The sequence below is a fragment of the Argopecten irradians genome, chromosome 2 (genome assembly GCF_041381155.1).
Source record: "Argopecten irradians isolate NY chromosome 2, Ai_NY, whole genome shotgun sequence".
Classification (NCBI taxonomy): domain Eukaryota; kingdom Metazoa; phylum Mollusca; class Bivalvia; order Pectinida; family Pectinidae; genus Argopecten; species Argopecten irradians.
Window position 1 is genome coordinate 12,169,334 of NC_091135.1, and position 19,400 is coordinate 12,188,733.

Here is a 19,400-nt window from a genome sequence, read left to right on the forward strand (position 1 = left end):
AGCCTCTGTTGTTTTTCCAGCGTTTGCGTTTTGCTGACTATATCCTATAACAGTTGTAGGCTATACTTTATGAAGATAAGATATACCTATCTCCTACTGGTAATGCTGATACTGTGGTGTTCAGCAGTAAATAAAACCTGTCAGATATTTATATATAGCATAGCTCTACAGGGTCTGCCATACTAGCATGTGTACAATATCTAAAACACAACTCTTCAGGATTTACTCGCTGTACTTGAGTATTGTATGTACCAGTATGTATATATACATACATTAAAACATTTTACACTACAGATCTGTCTTACTGAGTATTAATATACTACATTAAACCAGTATAAACAGTGTGACGTCCAGAGAGACATTCCGCAGATGTGTCAGAGGATGAAGTCGTACCTGATGTGTATTTACCTGTCCATTGTTAGTCAGTCATCAGAGACACCTGGCTCTGTATAGTGTGTGTAATATGTGTTAAGTAATGTCAGAATCATTCAACCAATGTTGTGATCTGTAGCTAATTTGGTGCTAGCTGTTTCTGCTGTGGGACGTCTGCTCTGGAATATTAACAAGTTTGCAATGTGTATTGGGACTGAAATTTCAGATTAAAGCTGATTAATGGTCCAATTTACATTGTGAACGTCCTAGTTAATACATCTACTATAAAGGGTGTGTTATTGTAATCTTTGTTCAACCTATTGGATATTATTCTATTTCCTTTCTGTCAAGGGTTTCCTGTTCAGCCTTGAACAGGGTTGATCATTCCAAGTGTATATAGTGAAGGTTTCATTTCACACATGGCTGTTGTAAATGTAAACTTTTCACTAAGAGCCTGCAAATTGTGAGAATATTAGCGGGGCAAGCTTTGCGGAAGTGCTCAGGATAAAAAGTGTGTATGGATGGGTTGATTGTGAACTTTTGACATTAAGCAGTTTGGATTTGTATTACGTGTGCAGTGACACTGCAGCTGAAGAACAAAAATATAAAAGAATTGTTTCTGAGTTCATTTTCCTACGGATTAGTCAGAAAATGTCGACACAGACAATCCCACTGAACTCTGAAGCTTTTACAGAAGAGGTAAGTGTTGTAAGTTGTAAAGTTGAATTTTTATTCTATTTTTTACTTGGAAGTTCATATTCTGTATGAAGTTTATGCTAGTGAAGCTTCGAGGATCATGTAATCTATATCTACAGGCTATCTTTAGAGACATTATTTCCTTATTAATGTTAAGTGGGTATTTTCTGTGTTGGTCTAGACATTTATAGGTTTGGTATGAGTTTTATAGAACATGCTGTTTGAGATAGTACTGTGCATGTCTGGTCAAATATGTACTCAAATATGACTGAGAAAATTTCTATGAACAACCCCACCTACATGTACCTGCAACAAACTTAGGGGATGCCCCGGAGTATCCACATTTTAACTGGAATCTGCTTGTATGTCTGCATTTCTATAGAAAGTTTTGTCCAGACGACTCCTAAATTTAAACTACCGGGTAATAATGTTATATCATTACGGTCCATGCATGTATCTAGATATATCAAAATGCATGCAGGTTATCAATATTTTTTGTTGTCATGATAACCAGGTCACAACACAAATTAGTATGGATCAATTTTGACCAGAAACATGAAGTTGAACTATAATAGAACTTATAAAATATTTGCTCTGACCCTCTTGAGGTGGAAGGGGGGGGGGGGGCTTATATGGATTATCAGTGGTAAGAATGGTAGAGTTCAGCATAGATTTTAATCAAATTTGACCACAAATATGATCAATATCCTTTACTAAAACAGAACATAGTTTTGCATAAAACTTGGTTCTTTATAGTCCACAACAGGAAAGATTGAGGGTAAAATACTGTTCAAAACGGTATGGAAAGATTCAATCAACATAAGATTATGCGACCATGTCGGAGTGAATACTGCTATAGTTTACTAATTACAAATATACAGTTAAAGTAACCTTTATATTCATCAATGTTTACATTACGTTATTCAGCTGTTCAATATTAGATTGTTTTCTCTCGCTTGTACGAGATGTAAAATATGAAGAAAACAAAATCCCAACCTAGGCATTATTAAATCCTTGCGATAATTAGGAAAATCTGATATGTGACTAAATATGATACAGTGATATTCAGCCAATATTCATCTTATTGTAAATAGATATCATTGCTTCCAATTAGAACAAATAACAGTTGGTAGCTATACATGGTGTGAATTACGAGTTGACACAGAGTGCACTACAATGAAATGTATTAAAGCATCCGGAATGAGCTTTTGAAAAGTTTGAAACCACAAATCACATGCATAGTTTCAAGTCCTCTCCCCAAATATTTTAGCATCATGTAATGACAGTCTATAAAAACTCTGGGAAATAGCAATGTTGACTTCAAAGGGACCTACTGAATTGACTTGAATTTGTATCAATGATCTATTAGCATTTATACACCTGTGAATATAAAGATTTGAAATCTCTTTTAAGTCACTCATCATCACATACCCACCGAAAGATAAAGCAACACAAGGTCTTTGCTAAAGTTTCGTAATTACATTACCTGTAAATGGCGGTGTGTAAATGTTTGAAAGCTATGGAAAGGAAGCCAATCCAGAGCTGGATATCCCACCTCTAACATGCATTGCCAATTGTAATAATATTGCCTAGGTTTTGCTTTTTCACATATTTTGATATTTGAGATACCCTACATGGACTGGTGAATATATAGGTCGAAATAATTATGTTAGTTTTAGTGATTCTCAGGTCTTTGTAAGAGACTACAGCTATAAAATATTATTGTAAAAGCCACCAAGATCATATCACTTAGACCACCTTGTTAAGATATCATATCACAAATTACAACACGCTTACACCTGTGAACTAAAGTAATGTACATGTAGATCATACTATAATATTGTTTTTTACGATTTTGTATACCAAACATGGCTTTGTCATAAGGTTGTTTAACAATGATTGAAATTACAAGTGTAGCCAAGTTTTTGAATGTGTAACAGCCAAAACAGGTAAGTTCTGTCCTCAGTGAGATTAGATTTGTCACTGTTAACTCAACTCCACCATAAGTTTGACTGACATCATTCCCGAGCGGAGAAACGCACATACAACAGGTTGAAACTATTCATGTGATTTATGGTTGGAACATTCCGAAAGTCCATTCCGGACACTTGAACACATATCACTCTAGGTTTATAGACTACAGGTAGACACAGAATTCACAAGGTTTAGACTACAGGTACCTAGACACTGAGTGCATTACGTGGTATCCACTACAGGTGGACATGGTGTCCAGGTGCGTATTGTCAAGGTGATACATATATATCCACTTCATTCAGACTACAGACAGACCAGGTGGGGTGTTACAGGGATATGGGAAAAGATGTATTTAAAAGACTTTACAATTCTGTAATCTGATATATAGACTTTGACAGATAGGAATATTTGTTCAGACCAGAAACATCGCAACATAAAATTGCTACTGGAAATAATCATACTACAATGTTTAAATTGATCATGATACATATGTGAAATAAAAGTAACAAAAGTGTGTATCAACACTTTCTTTTATCAATACATCTTGGGCCATCGTTAAATTTTATTATGTTATAATTGTTTTGAGGAAACTATTTTTGTTTCCGAAAAGTAGTGGCCCATTCATAAATAAATAACACAAAATTGATTATGGTATCATTTACATTGACTGTAAAAACACTTACCTAAATAATCTAAATTATTTTTCTTCAAAATTGAATTGTCATATCATGTTTAACTATGCCAGCTTCTGTGTACAGAAAAATCTGTCAAACTTTCCTATACATTTTTGCCTATAATTATAAATAATGCTGAATAGTAGGCTTTTTAGCTATACTTGTGTAATTATTCTTAATAGTGCGTATGTTAGTCATTGAATGTTGAGGTCATCTCTCCCTAACTCTGTGCACATCCGGCCCTCAGCTATGTAGGCCTAGGCTTGCCTGTTCTACACAGTATGTACATAGTATATAGACGGAAACAGATTAACATGATACACATGCTAGCATACACAGGGCAGTTTCTTACTGTAACATAAACAGCTATAGCAGAAATATAGTTTCTATCAAACGCCCAGGCTAGGCCACATCATCAGAATCCCTATAGCTAGGACTGCTACAGATACTGGTGGTGGTGGTGGTGAAAGTGATGGCAGACGGGGTTGTGTGTTTAGCTGAGAGGAGATTAAATTTCACCCCTAGGCTTGGTTAAAGAATGTAGCCTGCATTACTGAGTACATTCTCTGTGGAAGTTTCCATGTTTATGGAAGTTTGAGGAAGTGAATAGATGTGGAAGGAGTATAATATGTGATGGCGATGAAGACTAGACTGTACTCGGGAACCAAGTGTTATTTGTTTTTGTGAAATTCATTTTGGGATCTTGTGTTGTGCCTGGAGTTTGTTGGTAGGCCTTGTTTTGTCTGCCAGTAAAATATACAACTTACTGTGTGCTTTTATTGAGATTTACCAGCAAAAAAAAAAATTTGCCTGGAGCTTGTGGGAATTAATCAAACAGGCTAACAGCTAACATCGGACTATCTGATTCATACCACATGGCATCCACATCAGTCCCAAACCCTTCTCCATCTTCAACTGGCTCGAGGGGGCCTGCTCCACCTCTCCCTGAAAAACCACCCTCCGTTGCAGAACGAACACGTCTTCTAAGATCTAGTTTTCGAAAAGAAGAAGCAGAAAAACCCAAGGTGGTGGACAATCGTGGGAGTCCTTTATCTGACAGAAGTACCACACTTCCTTCATTGAACAGTAATAATGGGACCACAAATGGTGATAAATCTGAATCGCCATCCCCTGCTAGCAGTGTGGGGTCAATGACTGGGGTAGGTCGGTATGACAAACCGGCCCCTGTACAGACTGATAACAAGGATATACAGCCTATACAGCCTCCTGTTGTAAGTCTTACCAAACTCAGCATAATACCCCTAAGCTTTTTGGAAAGTACGTATGTGTGTGTTATAATGTACTTCAGATCTAGCTATATAGATGTAAGGAGCTGGAGCGGTGGGGCCCAATAGGGGAAATTTGGCCAGAAACATCCTTTGGGGAAGGGGAACAGAGTTTATTATACCACTCACAACAAAGTAAAAGGGGGGGGGGGAGGATATACGGGAATCGGGTTGTCCGTCTGTCTGTCAGCTGTCTGTCTGTAGACACAACATTGTCTGGCCTACTCCTCTTAAACTATTTGACAGATTTTGATAACATTCGGAACATGGAATTCTGACATAAAGGGGAGTTGAGCAAACGATATAGGGCTCTGCAATTTACCCTATTAATGGAGTTGTTACTAAATTTGTGCTGCAGGGGTATTAGTCAGCCACTCTGACTCTGGTGACAGTTCTAGTATTAATATATATTGGCTCTGACTCCCTGGGGGCAGGAAGGGCGGGGCCTAATATCAGAAATAGAGGTAAATCCTCAAAATCACTACTAGTTAACGAGTTCTGCATGAATTGTAACCAAATTTGGCCAGAAACATCTTTGATGGGAAGGGGAACAGAGTTTATATAGAATTTGGCTCTGAATCCCAAGGGGCAGGCGCTAGCTATAGGGGCGAGGCCCAATAGAGAAAAAAGAGGTAAATCTTTTAAATCACTGAAACGCAAACTGATATGAGAACCGGTCCGGAACTATAATAAATATGATTTTGTCAAACAATTTTGCGGTGCATGTTTTCAATGGAATAATCGGCAATCAAGTTTATCTCTGCAGTGATATGCATTTGCTCAATACACAAAGGACAAAGTCCATATTTACGGTAGCAAGCGGGAAATCTGAATAAGAGTGGAAAGAGTTAAGTACTGTGCTGTGCGTGCATAAAAGTTTACAGCTACATATATATACGAGGTGACGCAAAATCTTATCGAAGCGTGAACTAGAAGAAGTCTGAACCTGCACTTCGTTTGTATTCATACGTCATTGCGATTAAGCTAATTTCTACGCAACTCCCCTCCCATTGACTATATAGGGGCATATATATGTATTGTAACCTTAGTTCAGTTGCAATGCTTGCTTTATATATTCATGTAACCATACCAGCATCATAATTGTACAGTAGCTATATATAGATATATTTGTAAAATTCTTGTAAACCCATATCAGGTATTTGTGATATATACACCATGACTACCAAACAGATCACTGCCGTTGTGCTTATGACTTTACATACGGTTATTCACCAAATTTGTGTATTCAGAGGGCGGTATCTCAGTATTGAAGGGGTCGGTGCGGTTTTCAACATTCTTATCTAACACAATAACGTTACATATTATAATATGATTTAACGTTTCAAGTACACTTTAAGGTTCAAGGGCCTCTTCTTGTTTAGTTATAAATGTGTGGTGTTCATTTAATATTAGTTTATTAGCTCAGGATGTCCTACAGTCATCATGCATCGTCAGCATTGCATGGTCGTCGTGTGCAGTCGGTAAACTTTTCTTTCAAATGACTTCTCAATAAACGAAAAACTCAGGGTACTGATATTTGGCCTGTAGCATTCTTGGATGAAGGACTACCAAGATTTTCAAATGGATGACCTTGACCTTCATTCAAGGTCACATGGGTCAAATAGGCTAAAATCTGTTAATTACTTCATGTGCATAACAAAGAGACCTGGAGACCTGATATTGTAGCAAGTTTGTTCAAATGAATGACCTTGACTTTCGATGAAGATCACAGATTATAACCTAATTTTGTACCTGTAGAATTATACCATGCTGGGATGAAGTACTACCAAGTATGTTCAAATGAATGACCTTAACCTTCATTCAATTGCAAGGTCACAGTGGTCAAATATGCTACATTCTGAATCAACTTTGTATTCCATTTATACTTTATATTACATTAACAGTAGATGACTGTTCAGGCCCATTAGGCCTCTTGTATAGTTTATAACTTGTCCTGTTGATCTTTCCAGATCAATGCTGCCAAGCGAGAAGCCTTCTTTAAAGGTGGAGATCCATCAGCACAATTGCCAAAGTTTGATCCAAGTTCTCGTTTCGGGGTTGATCGTGAAAGAATTCAAGAGCCTCCACGTAAAGAGGTAGCAGATCATGGTAAAGACAAGGACAAGAAGTACAATGATAGTACTAAAGAGTTGGATGGTTATGTTGGGTTTGCAAGCTTACCTAACCAGGTCTATAGAAAGTCGGTGAAGAAAGGATTTGAGTTCACTCTTATGGTTGTGGGTAAGTCAATTTTTTACAAAATCCATCTAATACTTCATTAATGTAAATGTACTTATTTTTGCTACAAAAGTAAAAAAAAAAATCTAAATTATGATTTAGAAGTGTGGATAGTAATTAGAGTAATTTGTTGATTCAATACCAGAAATACTCTTTTACAAAATTGAGCAATGTACAGGAATAAGCGCTTCAAAGACAGCGCCAAAATAAAACTGGCCCTCTGAACCTGTTGTTAATCACATCATATCTCTTTTAGGTGAATCTGGTTTAGGAAAATCAACCCTGATCAATTCCTTGTTCCTGTCCGACCTATACAGTGGAGATTATCCAGGCCCTTCCCATCGGATACAGAAAACTGTCAAGGTATTGTCAGACTTCTGCTATAGGAATATATAGGGCTTTTTAGGTCATCTGACCCGAATGGATGACCTATAGTCAAGCGTCGTCCGTCGTCATACACTATTTGTAAAAATTTTATTCAAATGACATCTTCTCAATAATCAAAAGGCTGATAGCTTTCTGAGATGAAGGCTACCAAGTTTGCCTGAATGAATTATCTCGATATTCATTCAAAGCCACAGGGACCAAATAGGTGTTGAACAGCTTCTTGACAAGAACCAAGAGGCCTTGACACCTGATATCGCATGTGCCATGCATAGAAATTATAAATTTACTCTCTAGGTAATCACATTTACTAATATATTCATTATGGGGATGGATTTTAACCAAATTGAGCCAGAAATATCTTGGTAAAAAGGAGAACAGAGTTGGTATGAATCTTTGGCTTGGCCAAGTAGAGGAAAGTAGTGGTAATTGATTCTTTCAAATCGCTACTAATCCTAAAAGTTCTGAATGATTTTTAGGTCATCTGACCTGAAGTAGCCCAAACACTAAGAATTCCATGAAATAGGAGTAACTCTTCTCTGTCCCACCAGGATCCCTGTTAGAGTGGCAAATCCTGCCGGGATCATGGTTGAGTTTTGTTTTGGTTATATTTTTTGCCAGAAACATCCATGGGCAAATTAATTTGATATAAGGGGAACAGTTAAAGTTTGGCTCGGGCCACCCTGGGGAATAGGGTGAGAGGCAATAAGGGAAATATAGGTTTAATCCTTTAAATCGCTATTAGAGTTCTGCATGAATTAATTATTCAAGGTCACAGGGGTCAAATAGGTTACAATCTTTAAACGACTTACTGTGTAATTGTACTATATGTTGTATTAATAGTCAAATGATCATTAAGGCCCATTGGGCCTCTTGTCTATTTATCACCACCATTCATTGCTCTGTCTGATTTAACAGGTAGAAACAACAAAAACAGTTCTGAAGGAAAATGGAGTGCAATTACAGCTGACGGTTGTGGACACTCCAGGTTTTGGGGACGCAGTAGATAATAGTAACTGGTAAGTGTTCACGTCAAAGTGATGATGATATCATAGAAAACAGGTTTGTTTTTAGCTGTAATCACTGGTGCTAATCATACAAACCGGCTACACTATTGACGTTCGTCATTTTACATAGAAGATATCAGAGAGAATGCGTAATGTAGAAAATTTAGATATAATAGTAACATTCAACAAGAAAAAATCACCTAATCATTGAAATCTGTCATAATTTTATGAACTTAATCCAGTTATAGCTGTCTGTCTTTCGCCTGCACTGTGCGAAAACACACTTTAAAGTATATGCAATGAAACCTCAATTTTGCTTCTACGCATTGGTAAAACAATGTTCCATAGGAAACTTGTAGATATAGATTCTTGGCCGTTTTTTGAACACTGAGCAAATATTTATCGCGTATGCTACCCCAGACGACATCTTCAATGTAAAAAAAAAAAGCATTTCCCAGGGCGATAATAGTTTGTATGATTAGCCCAATTGGTAATGCTTGCAGAACAAGACTGTTATATCTGATGTTTGGATTTGATTAAAGTGATATGAAATAAAGACATTAAAAATGACCCAATCATCTTGTCACAGATCTGTTCCTTTTAAAAAATAGAAAAAACAGCAACAAAGTTCGTTCATTGGTTTATAAAAATGAAACTATCGCTCTGCAAACTACTTTTGACTATGTTTTATTTTTTGTATGATTAACATTTACAGTTGGCAACCAGTTATTGACTTCATTGACAGTAAATATGATGATTACCTCAACTCAGAGTCCCGAGTTAGCCGCATCACCATGCCAGACTACAGAGTTCACACATGTCTGTACTTTATTGCTCCAACGGGACATGGGTAAGTTCTTTCATATCTCTGTCAGAACATGGGTAAGTTCTTCATATCTCTGTCAGAACATGGGTAAGTTCTTCATATCTCTGTCAGAACATGGGTAAGTTCTTCATATCTCTGTCATGACATGGGTAAGTTCTTCATATCTCTGTCAGAACATGGGTAAGTTCTTCATATCTCTGTCATGACATGGGTAAGTTCTTCATATCTCTGTCATGACATGGGTAAGTTCTTCATATCTCTGTCAGAACATGGGTAAGTTCTTCATATCTCTGTCATGACATGGGTAAGTTCTTCATATCTCTGTCATGACATGGGTAAGTTCTTCATATCTCTGTCATGACATGGGTAAGTTCTTCATATCTCTGTCATGACATGGGTAAGTTCTTCATATCTCTGTCATGACATGGGTAAGTTCTTCATATCTCTGTCATGACATGGGTAAGTTCTTCATATCTCTGTCATGACATGGGTAAGTTCTTCATATCTCTGTCAGAACATGGGTAAGTTCTTCATATCTCTGTCATGACATGGGTAAGTTCTTCATATCTCTGTCATGACATGGGTAAGTTCTTCATATCTCTGTCATGACATGGTAAGTTCTTCATATCTCTGTCATGACATGGGTAAGTTCTTCATATCTCTGTCATGACATGGTAAGTTCTTTCTATCTGTCATGACATGGGTAAGTTCTTCATATCTCTGTCATGACATGGGTAAGTTCTTCATATCTCTGTCATGACATGGGTAAGTTCTTCATATCTCTGTCAGACATGGGTAAGATCTTCATATCTCTGTCATGACATGGGTAAGTTCTTCATATCTCTGTCAGAGCATGGGTAAGTTCTTCTTATCTCTGTCTTGAGATGGGTAATTGTTTTATAATAATGCTAGGCATACATTACTCCTTGTTAAAATACTCTGATGACTTGTGTGACTAATTTGACCTTGTTGTTTTACAGGTTAAAACCATTAGATGTTGAATTTATGAAAAGACTTCATGACAAAGTGAATATCATCCCTTTAATAGCCAAAGCAGACACCCTCACACCAGACGAATGCAGGGAGTTCAAAAAGACTGTAAGTACCCCAGAATGTTTAGTGTCACCTGCAACAAAGTAATTATTATGGTAACCTTGATCTTTATTCTAAGATAAGATTGGTTAGATATCATATCTCATTTTAATGACCTTCGAAAAAAAATGTACTTGGTTAGAACTCTGGGGGCTCTAGAGTAGAAAGAGTATTGCTCAATAGGGAAAATAAAGTTATTTCAGGAAAGAAAAAATGATTCATTTCATTCAAGGTAATAGGTGTTCAGTCAGCATAAATCCTTCAATACCTCCATCTTAGTAAACCAGTAATGTTGTCTTTTCTGTGAACAAATTTCAATTGTTATTAGGTTCAAATGTATGTTTTTGTCTTTAACAGATTTTAAATGAAATTGCACGTCATAAGATCAGGATATATGAGTTTCCAGAATGTGATGACGATGAAGACAGTAAAATACAGAAAAAATTAAGGGTAAGTAAATTATTTCTCGAATTGGTCTGTCTAAACACAGAATATTGAATATGACCAAATTTATGGATGAGACCTAGCCAGTGTGACCCTAGGATGTAATCATCTTAAGCAGGCCATGTCAATATCCACATGTAGCACTTATAAACATCAAATTAAAGCTATAAAATCAGTGAAAAGTCTTAGTTTTCAGCAAAAAAATAAAGACGTTAAAGCTAAAATGGAACAAATACTTTTAAAATTAGGTCACTGTGACCTACTATTTTAATTTTTTCATCAGTTTTCTGAACTGAAAACTGCAAAAAAAAAATCTCTATTCTAATATTTATTTAATTAACGGTAGGACTTAAACAATGAAAATGTGAATTTCAACCCTTTTGCCTCTGAAATTACCATGAGCCCAGAAAAATTGGATATTCTGATTAGCATACAGTATGCAGCTGACCCTAATGTATCTTCATGCAAAATATTTTGCTTATCGATCACTGAGTGGCCGTTTTACGGCCCAAAGTGATACCCCTCTTTTGATGGTTATGATAAATGAAAATCTGTGAAGTGGAGAATACAGTGCTTGCTTCAATAAACGAAGCTGTCTTATGATATTGATAAACCTATTTTTATAGCAGTTTAATCATCAAGATCATTTGACATTTGAATTGTCCTATTTCCTCTAGGATCGTGTGCCATTTGCTGTAGTTGGAAGCAACAGAGTGATAGAGGCCGGAGGCAAGAGAGTACGTGGCAGACAGTACCCCTGGGGGCTGGTTGAAGGTGAGTCACACACTCTGTAAATAGTCCATAGCTAAGGGAGTGTAGGGCAGCCATTAAGTCAATCTGTAAACATTTGTTTTAAATTGCTACTAGTCATAAAGTTCTACATGGCCAGAAACGTACATATAGGGGCAGGGCCCAATCGTAGAATTAAGAAATAGAGATTATAAGACTCTTTCATAAGTAGATATGAAGGATAGGGATATTCTACCGGAGGGTCACAAAATGTAGTAAAACCTGAGGCTTGCCGAGGGTTTTGCAACATTTTGTGATCCCGAGGGTAGAATATCCCTATCTTTCATATTCTCTTATGAAAGAGTATTTTTCTTTGATACATCGACGTTTTATTGGAATTTTACAACAATAATATATCCCGTCATTTTGAAATAAATTTGAAGAAATCCACGACTGGAAGTCAATTTTCAATACAGGAAAAATAACATGATATTTTCAACACAAATTCCGTTGCATGCATCTTTTATAGTAAAACCAGTAAATTTTGAGAAAATAATGTTTAAATTTTACCGCGGAAATAGAGATTTTGTTGACGCCATGACGTCATGAGGCTTTATTGCATGGGTAGCCATGCAATACAGCCTCAGGCGCCATGAGTGTATACACAAAACAGTGTATTACACGTGTAGGTATGAAAGAAAAAACCTTTACATTGCTACTACTCATTGAGTTCTACAAAGATTGTAACCAAATTTGGCCAAAAATATACTTTTGGGAAGGAGAATAGAGTTTGTATGAATTTTGGCTCTGACTTCCTAGAGCCACAAGGGGTGGGCCCAATAAGGGAAATAGAGGTAACTAGTCAGAGTTCTGCATTTATTTAACCAAATTTGGCCAGAAACATCATTGGGGGAAGTGGAATGTAGGTTGCAAAAATTTTGGCTCTATCAGAGATGTATTGGTATTTTACACATGTATATGACAGACAACAGGTGTATTTCCGGGGATTCTGTCAATTTCCCAGTGTTTTCAAAGAAATTAGTGGCAGCAGTCAAGTTGATCCATGTAAATTACAGGTAACATGATACGGATTTTATAAGCATCACAGTTGTAAAACATAGTTTAATCAATCTCTGCAGCGACATGCGTTTTTCACACAAAGGACTAAGCCCAGGTAATTTGATTGAGTACAGAAATAGTTAAGCCCATCATTAGTCATCAATTATTTCCATTGCCAGTACTGTTAGGCCTCTTGGCCTTTTGTGTAGCCTTGTAATGTGATTTTCCTTTGTAACAAAATAAAACATAAACCATTTCATTTCTTTTTCAGTTGAAAATCTGGAACATAATGATTTTATAGCTCTGAGGAATATGCTGATCAGGTAGGGTATATTATGATACAAATTCTTTAGTTTTGTGTCACTGATTGCATGAATGGCATTCAATTCGCTTTTTCTATGTATGAAAATATATCAGAAACTTGCTACTTACTGAAGAATTCCTATATACAATTCCTTATTGTTAGTTGAATGAAACAGAGAATTTTCAGTCTATTTCATTCTTTTGTAATCGTCAAAAGACTTTTTGCTTAGATAACTTTTGATTGTGTTGTATTGTACTAATAGTGAGATGATGATAAGGCCCATATGGACAGGGGTTTCAATATCAGGCGGTACCTAGTTCTTTTTGCCTGTTTAACCTGGCTGTGGTACCACCTAATTTAGGCTAAATTGCATTAGATAGCATACAGATAGTATAGAAAGGTACCCCTTGAAATTACAATTGTACTGCCTCTCCTGAAAGATATTTGTTATGTTAAATTCTACCGGCAATTATTCCCACTTTGCAATAAGCATCTTCCCCTTTTTAGAAGTCTTTTTCAACTATGGTTAAACTGGCCCCGATTTCTCGAAACAAACTTAAGTCAAAAACTGACTTAAGTCATAAATTTTCATATAATTACATAAGGAGAAAATCTTAAGTTTTGACTTAAGTCTGCACTTTTGTTTCGAGAAATCGGGGCCTGGTGTAACAACTAATTATTCCCCCCTTGGTGAACATTTCCCCAGGGAGAGAATAGGCTAGCTGATTCTTCCCCCTTTAGATTATTTCTTATTCACAATCATTCCTAATGCAGGAAACCATTGGCTAGCTGATTCTTTCCCCCTTTAGATTATTTCTTGTTCACAGTCATTCCTAAGGCGGGAAGCCATTGGCTAGCTGATTCTTTCCCCCTTTAGATTATTTCTTGTTCACAGTCATTCCTAAGGCGGGAAGCCATTGGCTAGCTGATTCTTTCCCCCTTGTCTATTTATTTCTAGAGGGGGGATCGGACATGTAAGGTTTACTTCTTCTGTTGGTTTGTAAAACATTAATGAAGGGAGATAAATTGGAATTTGGATAAAATAACTTAAGTAGCCACTCAATAGTTACAGATTTTGATTTTGAAACCAACATAATCAATTGATATTGATTTTCAATCATAGGAAGGGAAGCAAAACATCTAACAACATTACAGAAAATTACTAGCAATAAACAGATGGTATTCTGAAAATCCAACTCTGGGATATGGAAAAAATACATTTGCCTATATTCAGTAATAAGACCCCTCTCCTGAAAATGCCATTATTTCTGTTTAAGGTATTGCCAGTAGAATATGGCACATTGAAATTTGGTAGTAACTCCTTGTGTTTTCTTTCAGAACTCACATGCAGGACTTGAAGGATGTCACAAATAACGTTCATTATGAGAACTACAGATACAGCAAATTAGCTCCTTCAACCGGTGACAGCAAACAAATCAAACCAGGCTCAATGACTAAGTAAGTAACTCAAAAAGCAGGCTCAGTGTCAAACTAAATGACTAAAAGGCTCATTGATTAAGCAACCAGACTCAGGCCTTAAAGTTGCGAGTAAATTAAATACAATTGTATTCGCAAAAGCAAGTAAAAAGTGGCATGTAAAAAAAATTTGAGTAATAAGTTTTTTGCCCACCATCATTGGATGATGGGCTATTCAAATTCAATTGCCTTTCATCCGTCCTCCGTCCATCCTTCCATACATTAGCAATTCTTGTTACCGCTATTTTTGAAATTACAAAAAGGATCGTTCTTAAATTTGATATGTATAGGTTCCCCTATGAACCATGTTGTGCATATATCATTTTGGGAACTATTGGTCAACAAGATGGCAGACACGCCATACTGGAATCAGGATGTCTGTTTTTCTGTCTGTAGACACAACTTTGTCTGGAGAACTTCTCCTAAACTTCTTGACAGATTTTGATAAAATTTGGTACACAGAACCCTGACATAAAGGGGAGTTGAGTAAACTCTATAGGCTAGCTTATTAAGCAGCTACTATTAACTGTTACAGAGATCCATTGTCACAGATGGCTATATATAAACATTGGTCTGTCTATATAAATATTTATTTAGAGAGTTATTTTATTATTTAAACAAATTAACGAGCTACTATTAACTGTTACAGAGATCCATTGTCACAGATGGCTATATATAAACATTGGTCTGTCTATATAAATATTTATTTAGAGTTATGTTATTATTTAAACAAATTAACGAGCTACTATTAACTGTTACAGAGATCCATTGTCACAGATGGCTATATATAAACATTGGTCTGTCTATATAAATATTTATTTAGAGTTATTTTATTATTTAAACAAATTAACGAGCTACTATTAACTGTTACAGAGATCCATTGTCACAGATGGCTGAAGAGAAGCGTGAACATGACAACAAGATGAAGAAGATGGAAGCAGAAATGGAGCAAGTATTCGAGATGAAAGTCAAAGAAAAGAAGCAAAAACTGAAAGACTCTGAAGCAGATGTGAGTGATATGATACCACACTGAAAAAAAATGTATATTATTGAATGCCCCGCTATGGGATGGAGTGGGTCATATTGGTGAAGTTTTTAATAGTATCCATATCAAGAGTTTTGTGAAGAGTGTAGTGGGTCTTATGTCATCAAAACGTTTGTTTACTCAGTTTGGGCCGGCCAGCTTTTGTCTTGACGCGCCATCCATCGTCGGTCAACTTTTCACAGAAATCCCTACTAGCAGTGAATAGTTTAATGGATTTTGAACAAATTTGCTCTGAAGCTTCATCATGGATGGAAGGGAACTAATTTGATATAATTGGTGTGTCTGGTTCCCCAGGGGCCCAAAAGGGGAAATTAGCAAAGTCTTAAAATCCTTCTTCTGTAGGAGTGAATGGATTTGGTTTTAATTTGGTCTTCTTCTTTAATTCAAATCCTTCTGTAGGAATGAATAGATTAGGTTCTTATCAAAAGCCTTCACGTTGGTAGCTTGTGTACTTGCCTGGAACAGGTGAGCTATACAGGCTCGTTTGGGCCTCTTTTTTTTAACTATGATATGACAATGTTAACTATATATATTGCATTGTTGAAGCCCTCCCTCCCCTAAGAGGTAAGTACAGTTCTTATATAAAGTGTAAGGCAGTTTAGTTTGTCATTAATACTAGGTGCACATACACTTGGACTTGATATTATCATGTCCCGCTGTCATCGGGAATACAAAATGTATTATTTTGGTGTTTTTAGCACACCTGGCCCTAGGGGCGGTGAGCTTATGTTATGGTGCGGCGTCCATTTGTCAACATTTCCTTTAAATCAATACTCATCATAAAATCCTACACGGATTGTAACCAGATTTAGCCAGAAACATCCTTTGGGGAAGGGAAATAGAGTTTATATCAATTTTGGCTCTGACCTGCCGAAGACAGGAGAGTTGGGACTCAATAGGGGAAATAGAGGTAAATCTTTAAATCACTACTTGTCTTAGAGTTCTGCATGGATTGTAACCAAATTTTGTCAGAAGCATAGAGTTTAACTCCCCTGGAGGGACAAGGGATGGGGCCCTTTAGGGCGAATTTTACCACTGTTCCCTGGAATTCCACTGGAAATATGACTGAAATTCCAACAGTAGAATTTCAATAAAATAACATTGTTTATTCACTCCAGTGGATAGTCAGTCATAACCATGCAGCACTTTTGAAATAGTTTAGTGGAGTGTAAATATTCTCTATTGTATCAGTTTGATAGCTCTACTTGAATGTCCTTCTTTGATTCAGTTACAACGACGGGCAGAACAAATGAAAAAATCTCTAGAACAACAGCAGAAGGAGCTGGATGAAAGGTGGAAGCAGTTTGAAAAGGAGAAGACGACATGGGAAGACTCTGTTGGCCTTACCGGCAAAGGATCTTCAGAAAATATGTAAGTAGGATTAAAACATTTTGGTTATGTAGTGGGTCAATGAAAATGCAACCATTAAGGTAGCTAAATCTATAGACGCTACCAGGTAAGTCATTCTATATTCTACATTTTCTCAAAAAAGATCTGTCTTAAATTTCATATTCAGGTCCTCCTATGGCCCTAGCTGTGCATATTGCAGATTGGTCAACAAGATGGCTGACAGAATACAATCTTGGATTTTGAAAGTTAAAAATTGTTATCGCTGTCTCAATTTTAAATTGCCTCTTCATGGCTGCTTGAACCCTATTTCAAGAAGCATTACATCTTAGTTTGTACATTACAATTGTATAGAATATGACAAATGGACATACATTATACCTGTCAGCTGTAGAATTCAGACAATGTATTGGCTGACCAAGGCCACTACAATATGTCCACAATCACCATAAAGTCATTCTTTGTTTTCATTTTCAGATCAGGGAAAAAAGACAAGAAGAGGTTATTCTAATAAAACAGCATTGAAGAGCCTGTATTTCTACTCAAATGATAGATACAAATTGGACCAATATCATCTAACAAATTGGAAGCAAGAAAGATGAAATATACTGCACAGAATTCCATGTTTAGATTGTGAATGAACAGGCGGTAGATCGGCCCACACCAGACTTCTCGCTGTAAAGATGGTTTTAGACTTGGACAGTCCATAGACACACATCTAAGGATTTTGTCAACATTTTCTAAACAATCTGCAGCACTGCTGTGTAATAGGTATTGTTTAGCTGGCAGTGTCATGCCCTGAAGGTTATTTGACCCGTCTGTGTGGACTAGAGGGTTATTTATCTGTGTATGTCAATGTAATTTGTAATACAATGTCAATTTTTATAACACATTGTCTGATCTGTTTGTTTTAATCTATTGTACTGCTGTCACTAGGATGGTTACAATGCTTTTCACCACTGTAAGTGGTCACCCCACAAATGGGAACTCTGTGTTAGATTAATGTCCTTTTCTTGGGCACCATTGGGAGTAGGAGATGGTGCCCTCAAATATGTTGGCACCATTTAGAAGTGAAGGTAAATAGTCTCAAATTACTGTTAGCTTTAGGGCTATAATTGAGATTTAACAAGACAGCTGACCTAGAATCGAAATATGAATTTCTTTTATTTATCATATGTTTACCACTGATATCATACTTATTTGTAAATGCGACTATATGACCAAACTTTCCACAAGTCCGTATCTCTTGTTCTAATACTGATGAGAGTATACTGATGAGGTTACCAAAACTTGTTAAAACACTGGTATGTAGCGAGTAATGATATCGGTATCCTACTCCTGTGTAAGCTGTTCATTTTGTACCACTATATATATAGATATTCTCTATGCAGTAACTGTATCTGTTTTGCCAAAATACACTTTACCAAGAAAACTGCATTTAACACATGTTCATATCCCAAAAAAAAGTTAACCTCTCAAATCTTCTAGCCCCCTTATATATAATAAGCAGCTTATGAAATGCAGTATGATCAGTTTGCTTCTTTTTGTTTTGAAAAAGCTATATATATAATATATAGATACATTCTTGCCAATTTGACATGTCTGTAAGGCCCAGGATAATCACAAGGTAAATCTGTAGGGGAATTTAGAATGTGCTTTGATTTATTTATATGTTTAACAGTGTTAAATAATCACAAAAACATATGTTCTACTTTTCAAAATAAAAATGTTTGATACTTTTTCATGTTCTACTTTTCAAAATAAAAATGATTTACTTCAACTGAACAATGTACCACATTTTGATGACTTTAACTACGCAGTTGCACCCAAAAAATACAAATAAGCAACATATAAAATAAGCATAAAATATCCCTCAGACGCCCCTTTTAAAGTGTAGCTGGCTTTCTGTATTATCATTCAGCAAATGTAACATTGAATAATTTGTAAAGGATTTACAGATTTTGAGGGCTTTTGATATTGACTACCATCAAAATTCTGATAAAAATTACGATGACTTTCCTTTATCATTGGCAGTCAACATGTACAGTGTGTTTACGAATGCATCCGAGGTCAAAGAACAAACTAGTCCTCATGTGTGATTGTCTATATATGGAGTGAGGCGGAAGTATGGAATCTCTGGCAAACTGATGGGATTTCTTTTCTTCATTCTTGTTACAACCCTGATTAACTATTATATTTTCAATCAAGTAATATCGCCTTTAGGATAAACACTCCATCATTAGGTCAAATTTGGTATTTATTTTAACATAATGTGACAATCATTATTATTTTGAAAGGGATTTTTAATTTTGCTCTCCAAGGATTATAAAGATATCTAAATTCATGCATTGATTTCATGAACACACACTACAGATATAAAGCCCTAATGGAACTTCAGTAGTGTACCTGAATCAAATATGTACTAATAATAGGAAGGTCAGACTTAA

The 19,400-nt window shown here is 36.2% G+C and overlaps 1 protein-coding gene across 2 annotated transcripts; it reads left to right on the forward strand.

The window, feature by feature from the left end:
- The first annotated feature begins 359 nt into the window (after window positions 1-359).
- On the forward strand, window positions 360-18,400 carry LOC138314476 (septin-7-like). Of its 2 annotated transcripts, none has more exons than XM_069254834.1 (13): window positions 360-1,071; window positions 6,973-7,243; window positions 7,497-7,603; window positions 8,543-8,643; window positions 9,347-9,481; window positions 10,438-10,555; window positions 10,907-10,999; window positions 11,671-11,767; window positions 13,053-13,104; window positions 14,424-14,543; window positions 15,435-15,570; window positions 16,835-16,977; window positions 17,431-18,400. In XM_069254834.1, the coding sequence occupies exons 1-13, from the start codon at window positions 1,024-1,026 to the stop codon at window positions 17,462-17,464; spliced, it is 1,455 nt and encodes a 484-aa protein (XP_069110935.1). In that variant the 5' UTR covers window positions 360-1,023; the 3' UTR covers window positions 17,465-18,400. The 2 variants fall into 2 exon arrangements, with proteins under 2 accessions (XP_069110935.1, XP_069110934.1); XM_069254833.1 differs by lacking the exon at window positions 360-1,071 and adding an exon at window positions 4,036-4,948.
- Window positions 18,401-19,400: the final 1,000 nt, after the last annotated feature.

What these genes read in the sequence shown, in the direction of transcription:
- LOC138314476 (XM_069254833.1), top strand. Translation starts at nt 4,592, where the DNA reads ATGGCATCCACATCAGTCCCAAACCCTTCTCCATCTTCAACTGGCTCG. An exon ending in GCAGTAGATAATAGTAACTG is followed by an intron (nt 8,644 to 9,346) that starts GTAAGTGTTCAC and finishes TAACATTTACAG; the next exon opens with TTGGCAACCAGTTATTGACT. An exon ending in GCAGGGAGTTCAAAAAGACT is followed by an intron (nt 10,556 to 10,906) that starts GTAAGTACCCCA and finishes TGTCTTTAACAG; the next exon opens with ATTTTAAATGAAATTGCACG.